At 41.4% G+C, this 8764-nt stretch overlaps 1 protein-coding gene across 3 annotated transcripts in view; it reads right to left on the reverse strand.

Annotated features, from left to right (window-relative positions):
• Window positions 1-5507, reverse strand: part of IFT88 (intraflagellar transport 88) — a 52415-nt gene extending 46908 nt beyond the window's left edge. Inside the window, exons 1-4 of one of the 3 annotated variants that reach the window (XM_054973567.1) lie at window positions 5373-5507; window positions 3688-3783; window positions 3307-3369; window positions 394-450 (exon numbers count right to left, since the gene is read on the reverse strand). In XM_054973567.1, the coding sequence (XP_054829542.1) occupies window positions 394-450; window positions 3307-3369; window positions 3688-3777 (210 nt within the window). In that variant the 5' untranslated portion in view covers window positions 3778-3783; window positions 5373-5507. Of the gene's footprint in view, window positions 1-393; window positions 451-3306; window positions 3370-3687; window positions 3794-5239 lie in introns of all 3 variants that reach the window. The other 2 variants (XM_054973565.1, XM_054973566.1) reach the window with 2 other exon arrangements.
• Window positions 5508-8764: the final 3257 nt, after the last annotated feature.

Genomic DNA, 8764 nt, shown 5'->3' on the forward strand with positions numbered 1-8764 from the left:
TCTTCCTTCTACACCTAGCTGTGTATTTGCATTCTCTGCAATAGGAAAGCTATTGCAATTAAAGAATGGCAGACCAATCAAATAAGCAGGGAAAATATCAACAAGGAGAAAAACATGGCCTTGAAGGCACACTATGTGGCCTTCAGTCCACACTCAGATTTGTCAGCTGCTGAACTTCTTCTGTCTTTGTTCGGTATCTACATCAAGTAATGCTCACCCAGCTGTTTGGTAGGAGATATAATGCCCTCTTCTACATACATGTAGCATTCATTTAGGTCCACTAAATTCAACATTAAACAGGAATGCACATGGATCACTGGAAAAACGACAAGTCAAAGAAATACCCTCATTTGTGTAGGATTAAGGAAGGCTGTACAAATTAAGAAAACCTACCCCATATCCAGTAGCTAATGGTCGTGAAACTGATGTGCCTGGAACTTTGGCTGTAAGCTTGTAAGAAAAATATACTGTGTTAATGATTATTAGCACTAATCACTAAAGAAAATTGCACTGAACTGTATAATTTCTTTTTACTTTATTAGTGAAAACATGCAAAATAGTTTTAATGTCATCACTCTTTATTTATTTGCCCATCTAGAAACAAGAAGTGCACCCACCAGTTTCCAGAGTTCAGATAAGACTGCCTTCTACCTGCTACAGGGAAAAAACGTTTTTCAAAAATTAAGCCTGCTGCCAGTTAGACTAGGGAGAATTATAATATGCTTGATCAGATGCCAACATTTGTGCATAAGCATCTCTTAGCTCAGCAACAAGGTATGTATTTTCAGTGAATGAAGTCACAAGTTTTAACTCCAAAATCTCCAATGATGCAATCTCATGTGCTTATACCTGGGTAAGAATTCAGTGCTAGTCTCTGAGAAGTGTGACTGGGCAGAGCTGGCCCAGTTCTGGAAACCCGAAGCAGAGCAACCTGAAGCGATTCGGATTGCTTCAGAAAGCTCTGTGAAGCCTTTTTCCTTTGCCTGGCAAGAGGAAAAATGCTTCAAAGAGCTCTCTTCCTGCGGCTGTCGATTGATGGGAGGGGGAAGAGGGGAGTGAGAGAGGCAGGAGAGGGGGTGATCAGGGAAGGGAGATTGGCTGAGAGAAAGAGCCAGTCGCTGCAGCAGCAAGCAGCTCTTCCCTTCCCGATTGGGGGATTCTCTGGGAGGACAGTATTTTTTTTTAAAAAAAAATTCAAGGTGGGACTGTGATTTGAATGTGCTATTAATGCTGTGATTCTCTGGTGTGATGTTAGAATTTGTTTCAAGGTGGGTGACTGTATGTTGTGATTTGAATGTGCTATTAATGCTGTTCCCAGAAATCCAAGAAATGAAATTTTAAAAAATTATTCTTGGTGTGTCTTGGTTCTGTTTTTGGAGTGTTTTTGATTTTCTGGTGTAATGGTGGGGGTTGATTTAATCTAGGACTGTACATTGTGATTTAACAGTGATATAACATTTTTAATTTATTGCTGTTACCAAGAAATAAAAAATTTTAAATTGGATTTTTTTTGTGTGTTTGAATTTCTGTTGTGATGGTTGGCCCCACAGGGAAGCATGAAGAGTGGCTGGCCAGCCAGCTCTGGGGGTGCTGGGGAATTCTGAGGAGTTTGTCTTTGGTTTTGTTGGGCTGTTGGGGCGTTTATTGAGGGGTTTCTGCCTGTGGCCATGGATGCCACATTCCATGTGTTTCTATTGTGGGAGTCTGGATTTTCCCACAATAGAAAGTGGGGTGGCTGGGGTGGTGGTCAACCTTCTTTGGGAAACCATTACATGGCCCCTCGAAATCCAATCTCCCTGATGCTTGGGTGATCTCCAGAGGGCAGGTAGGAGTAGGTCCCCTGCAAAATGCCTCCTAGAACAGCCCACTAGTTTTCAACACATGGTTCAGTTTGGTTTGGGTTGAATTCAATGGATGATTCTCTGGTGTGAAGTTGATCCCCTTTCATCAGTTTGGCTGCACTGAGGAAGGTTGTTCATTAGTTCACTTCTAGTTGCTCACTCACTTGCTTCATATGGTTTTGTTGTGTATTTTTAATCAATTTTTTCTTATTGTGATTCTCTGGTGTGAAGTTAGTCCTCATAGGAAATAATGCAGCTCGGGGGACCTTCTTTGGGGGGGCCATAATATGGCCCCCGAAGTCCAATCTCCCTGAAACTTGGGTGGCCATGGGAGGAGAGTTGGGAGAGGGTCCCCTGCAGCCTCCTGGAAACCTTCTCCCCCACCCCGATTTTTCCCATAGGAAACAATGGAGATAGGCAGCAGCTGGGGGGCCTTCTTTGGGGGGCCATAACATGGCCCCCAAAGTCCAATCTCCCTGAAACATGGATGGCCATGAGAGGAGTGTTGGGAGAGGGTCCCCTGCAAATTTGGTGTTATTAGGGAAGAAAATGACCCCCCCAGGGCCCCGAATAGCTGGGAGCAGCGTTTCCTATTGGGAACAATGGCCAAATCTTCCCGAATAATTCCAATCAGCTTAAATACCCAAACCTGAAGCGGCTTGCCGCCTCAGGTTTCAGGTTTACCCAAATTTTTTCCCTGCTCTGGGTAAACCAGAAACAGGAAACCCAAATCTTTTGGGGTTGCACATCCCTGTTTGATTATATGAGCCATATGTAGATGGTAAATCAAGTGTCTCCACTCTGCAGTGTACTGTAGGTATTGGTACATATCTTGGTTTCTGATTGGTAAACATATCTGTCATTGTGCTTGCCACTTTTCTGGAAACTTAGAATGATTTTCTGAGCAGAACATTCTGCACCACAACAGAGAATAACAGTCAGATTAGGAAAGAAAACTCTAGATTGGCTGTTGTGGGTTTTCCGGGCTGTATTGCCGTGGTCTTGGCATTGTAGTTCCTGATGTTTCGCCAGCAGCTGTGGCTGGCATCTTCAGAGGTGTAGCACCAAAAGACAGAGATCTCTCAGGAACATCAGGAACTACAATGCCAAGACCACGGCAATACAGCCCGGAAAACCCACAACAGCCATCGTTCTCCGGCCGTGAAAGCCTTCGACAATACATCGAAACTCTAGATTGTTTTAGGGGCATGAATGTAGAAGATAAAAATGTAAATACCTTGATGGAGAATTGTATTTGGAAAGATGTGACATCATATACATTCCTTCTCTTGGCAGAAAAAAAGCAAAGGCTTCATGTCCAAAATATATGTACAGGAACTCAATGGGGCTTTACATCAGAATAAATTATATATTTAACACAGGGCTCAATGTGTTGCCATGGAATTAGTCATATGATTCTCTCAGTTTAAATTTTATTGCATTTATTTATTTTAATTTAACTTACTGGAGGTCTTCTACCATGACTACTTTTCACAGCCTTTTGAAAAGCTGGGTCTTTCTCTAGATCCTAAAAGTAAATAGGAAACAAAAATGAAATAATTAACTTTACATTTCATATCATTTGTATATACAGCCACAACACAGTTAAGCTGTTCATTTGTTCTTAAAAATATTTTAAAGGAATTTTTATTTTTTACATTTATCCATTTGCACTGCTATATTATTTATATACTTTTTTGAAAAAATAGCACACATTCTAGCTGTTCTGTATATTTTATCTTTGCTAACATGCAAGGTAGCAAATGGTCAGACCATCATTAACCATTATTATCCTAACAAAGATATAAGATATTCTAATACAAATTGCAAATCATCATAGATTTACCTCTGTGTCAAAGGTAGGGTTATAGTCATTGTAGCCAGAATAAAGATCATCTTCATCTACTTCAGGTGCCAGGTGGACATTTTTCATCATTGTAACCTATGAAAGACTGATTGCATTAAAATTAGGACCCTTAACTACAGCAATCAGTAAATAGGTACGTTTAATTGTATTAACAATACATAAGCTGTGTAATGACAGATCTCATTACATACCTAACCTGTCCCAGCCATAATGATGAATTTATTCACTCTGATTAAATGGTTACTTCAGAAAATATAAGACTTAAAAGTATCTGAAAACAATCCTTCATATCTCTCCTTATACTCCACCACAACAGCTTTGCTCATCTGAACATGGTCAGTTCTATAGGTGCCTCCTTGCAAACAGGCAAAATCAATAACAGCCCATATATGTACATTCTGTGTTGTGTGACCCTCACCTTATGGAATGGTCAGCTTGATGAGGTTAGGAAGACCCCACTCTCTCGGCTTTCCACAAACAATGCAAGATTGAACTATTCACTAGGACTTTTTTTACATAGGTAAGAGGGTTCTACTGTAAGGAAACGGGCCGAATGATGCTGGTAAAGGGACAGGGACTGTGGACTATACTATTGTGTACCTACTGAGTAGTTTCTGCATTGTTCAGTATGTTAGTTGCTTATGTTTTGTTTCAGCATTGTCTTCAGCTCTGTATCAGCATCTGTTTGTACCAAAATTTCTGCAATCCATATCCTATTACAGTGTTTGATTGTATTGATCTACACTGTGTAATCTGCATTGAGTCTCAATGAGGAAGGTGGACTATAGATAATGTAAATAAATATATAAAATCCAAAAATGTTTGAGTACAAGAGAACTTTGAGGGTCCATGACTGTATGCAATGTTTTTTCCTTCCCCCACCCAATGAATGTACAATTATAATGTATAATTATATCAACAGCACTCATCATCTTTGGGATCTGAAGAATAGTGGTCCAGATTCCTGCTTTCTCATTTCCTAGACAAGCAGTCATCAAGAACAGATCTAACAATCTTTTTTAGAAGCAGGATCCTTGAGATCAGTAGCTAGCGGACATACACACTTCTGCTGTGTTCAGGTATCTTGTTTGTTTTTTTCTCATTTGTATTTTATGAGCTGCTTTGAATATATAAATAACTAAAAAAAAAATCTCTGGGCCAGTGGCCAAGTATCACCAGTGGTAAGGAAATAGCATCTTTATCACTTTCTCCTCAATAATCTCTTTATGTATTTCCAGCTGAGGAATCAGAGAACTTAGCCTACACTCCTTTCTAACAAGTCCACCCATACCACATCTACTATATCATTAGGGCAACAATTTTATCTGCATGGTTTAAACAAATTACGATCTAAATGCTAAAACTACTACAATTGTTTAAAACCAACCCACAACCCATGCCCTCCTTGAATTTGTTGAGGGACAAGGATGCACCCATTAAAGCACCTGAAGCATCTTTTTTTCGCCTGTCAGGCCAGCCCGCCAGCCCAAAGTCTGCTAGTGTGTTGGGCTCTTTTGGGTTCAATGCTTACCTCAGCGAAAGGCGAGTTGTCCCTTGGAGCTGCAGTCAGTGACCCAAACTGCCTATCATGCGTGAAGAGTGGAAGTCAAGCCTCCGAAAACCCTTCTGAACCCCATATAAAGACTAATAAATAACGAGCATACGAGAAACGCGTCAGGTCCAACCTTCCTCTCCCTTCACCGGCCTTCTGTCTCCGAGCAGGGCAGGCTGCCTCTTAGCCGGTGGGGGGCTGCAGGACGTCGTTGTCAGCGGCAGGGCCCAACTCACCCATCATGCACCTCTTCGGGTTGCTAAGAGACGAAGACGCTTCGCTCGGGAAGAAGGAGAGGCATGCGTAATACTCCCGCCGAAGCCGCCGCCCTTAGCTTACGTGCCCTGTCGTCACTTCCAGCTGTCGCTACGCTCCAGACCTTTAAGCAGAAACTTGTGCTGTGAGCCAAAGGGGGAAAATGTAAACTATAGTTTTGAGAATTTAAGTGTAAGAGGCTTCAGAAGGATAGTCGGACCCAGTTAGAGAGTGAGACGTGGAGAGTTAACTTGAGGTGGGGGGTGGGTGGGCTGTAAATGCTATAAATGTAGTTCTTGTTGCTTGGTCGGGTTGCCAACCTCCAGCTAGGGCCTGAAGATCTCATGGAATTAAAACATTCCCAGACTACAATGATGATGATGGTGGTAGCGCTTATATATCGCTCTGCTAGAGAGATTAGTGGCCCGCCCAGAACAGTGAACAAGTTAGTTATTTATCTCCACACTACAGCTGGGGAGCTGGAGCTGAGAGAAATGGCTTACCCAAGGCCACCTACTGAGCTCATGGCAGTAGTGGGATTTGAACCAGTAGAGTGCTGATTCGCAGCTGAACCACTTAACCACTGTGCTACGAACTACAGAGAAAATGGCTGCTTTGGAAGGTGGACTTGCGGTAGTACACCCCACTGAGGTCACTCCCCTCCACAAACTCTGTTCTTTCTAGGCAACACCCCCAAATCTCCAGGAATTTCCCAACCCAGAGTTGGCTACCCTACACACATGTGTAGAAGTTTTTCTTAGGTATTTCCGGCTCTCCCCCTTCTCCTCAGTCATCTTGAATAGAAAACATTTAAAAAATACTAAAGTGTTGAACCTTTAAGGTGTGCATATGCTTTGGCAGGGTATTACCATATTCATCAGTTTGCTGCCAGTCAGGGAATCAGTTATTGGAATGTTTACACACGAACTCTTAAAGGGAGGTTTATCAATAATGATTAAACATGGGGAAGTCATGTACACTCAGCTCTGGATCTTTGACTGGATCAAAGTCAACCAGTGATCTTTTACAGCAGAGCGGTGATTTAAACCTGGGTCTCCCAGATCATACTCTGAAATTTTAACCACTATGATACACTGCTTTGAGGGGGGGCTGCTGTTGAACAGTAGCAAGAAACCAGGCCTGTGTGAGTCATTTAAGCCACATAGTAGCAAGTTGCCTAGAGATTGTTGCTCAGTCTGGCGCCAATGAATCCTCCCTTAAAAGCCAAAACAGCCATGGAAAGAGCCTTTCCTCTTTGATCACACTTCTCTCCTGTCTGCTACAGAGCAAGACGAGAAAGCTGCTTGCTATAATATTCAGCGGAGGGCTGATGGAGTGCCTGTATCTTCACTTGCTAATTCAGAACTTGATTGCAATCTCATAGTCTAAACTGGCAGTTTACTCCAAATTGCTAGATATGATGGCGTGGAGCAAAGAGGAAGATATAGTTCATTTAACAGTCAGTAGGTACCTCTATGTATACAAGAGCAAAAGGAATGTTTTTTTTTTTTAGGAAATGAGAAAGAGTGACATATTAATAGGGTCAAATGAGGTGTGAGAGGAAGAGGGCAAGAAGAGCTCAGTTTACTAAACAGCAGTTAAAGTTCAGTCAAAGGTTGTTGGAGGGATATACATTTTATGATCGATCATGTGAGTGTTCTACTTTCCTGCTCCCTCCTGGGACATGCTGGATGATATCCTTGTGACTTTGGACAAAGATTAGTCCTGTTTACACCCCTGTTCTGTGTTGCATAGAAAACCTTAAAGGAGAAGCCCACTGTGACTAGCCATCTATTCTGGAACGGGCACTGTTTGCTCACTCTCTTTATTTATGAAACATCCAAAGGATATTGCCAGTCTGTTGCATTCCAATGTTTACAGTGTTATTTTTCTATCTTTCAAACCTAAATTGTGTCTATTTTTTAAGTATGTAAAATGCAGTTACAGCACCAGTCTATGGACTGGCCACAAAGAATCATACTCTTGCTACTTCCCATTTACATTACTGTAATGGGTGTTATACAGGACTGCTCTTGAAAGCAGAAACTTCAGTTAGATCAGCAGCAGGACTGCAAGCTGATATGGACTACTGTTCCGGTGCTTAAATATCTTTATTGGCTGTATTTTGTTTCTAGCCTTAAATCAAAGTGCTGGTTTTGGCCTGTAAAGCACCATATGCCTATAGGGACCACAGTATTTAAAGCACCTAGTAGTCCTGCCCAGAACTTGTCAAATAACCACCTCTGCTTTGAGATCCACCACCTTATGTGGTAAGGCAGGTGGTCATGAAGGGTGATTTCAGTGCTTACCCCCTCATTATGTACTTGGTACCATCACAGAATACTTCTGAAAACAGGCCAGGATATTTTTTTAAAAATCCAGCTAGTTTTCAATTCATTGATTGATTTTAACCCTGCTAAGTAATTTGTCTTGAGGTTTGATACTGATGTTTTTAGGTGCTGCTGCTGCTTTCTGTTTAGGTTTTTGTTGGTTAGGTTTTATGGTTATCACTAGTTCTTTAATTATTATTATTTTTGTTTGTTTCATAAGTTGTCATACTGTTGTGAACCATGTCTGGCACACTTGGCTGGGAGTGGTATATACATGTATAAAAACACATATATAAAGTCTTTCGAGGGCTTTTGCCCTTTAAATCACACTCCTTGTTTCACGTGATTTCTGCTTCTTGGATTAATTGGCTGCCAGGTATTATTAACTCACACTCCTGAAATCTGCCCTTAACTAGTCAGTTCAAATTTATTTAGGGGGATTATTTCGGCCTCAGTAGGTATAGAGCCTGATCATAGCCAGAGATGTGAGCTGTTGGCAGGAGCCAAGAAGCTCTTGGCCCATGGCTCTTAGCCTAGGCTCACACCCTTGAGTGATCCAGTGTATTTTTGTTTGTTTAAGTTGTTGTTGGGTCCCACCAGGGAAGAAATTATGGGATTCAATTACCTAAATACATAAATATGTACATTTTTATATAAAATTCTTGGTTGCAACTGCCCCCACCCCCAGCAACTAACAAGCAAAGAAATGTATTTTAGTCACTGGGATAAGATGGTTTTTAGAAAAAGTGACTGAGATCTTCATTATGAAAAAGCACACGCATGATCTATGCTCTGCTGACTAACACTTTTTTTAGATCAGTTCCATGGATATTTTTTGTGTAAAGTCCACTTAATTTGTTAGTTTATGAGACAGGCCATGATACCAAACCTCAAAAGATAATATGTACATAGGTTGTTG

This window comes from Eublepharis macularius, chromosome 3 (assembly GCF_028583425.1).
Source record: "Eublepharis macularius isolate TG4126 chromosome 3, MPM_Emac_v1.0, whole genome shotgun sequence".
Classification (NCBI taxonomy): domain Eukaryota; kingdom Metazoa; phylum Chordata; class Lepidosauria; order Squamata; family Eublepharidae; genus Eublepharis; species Eublepharis macularius.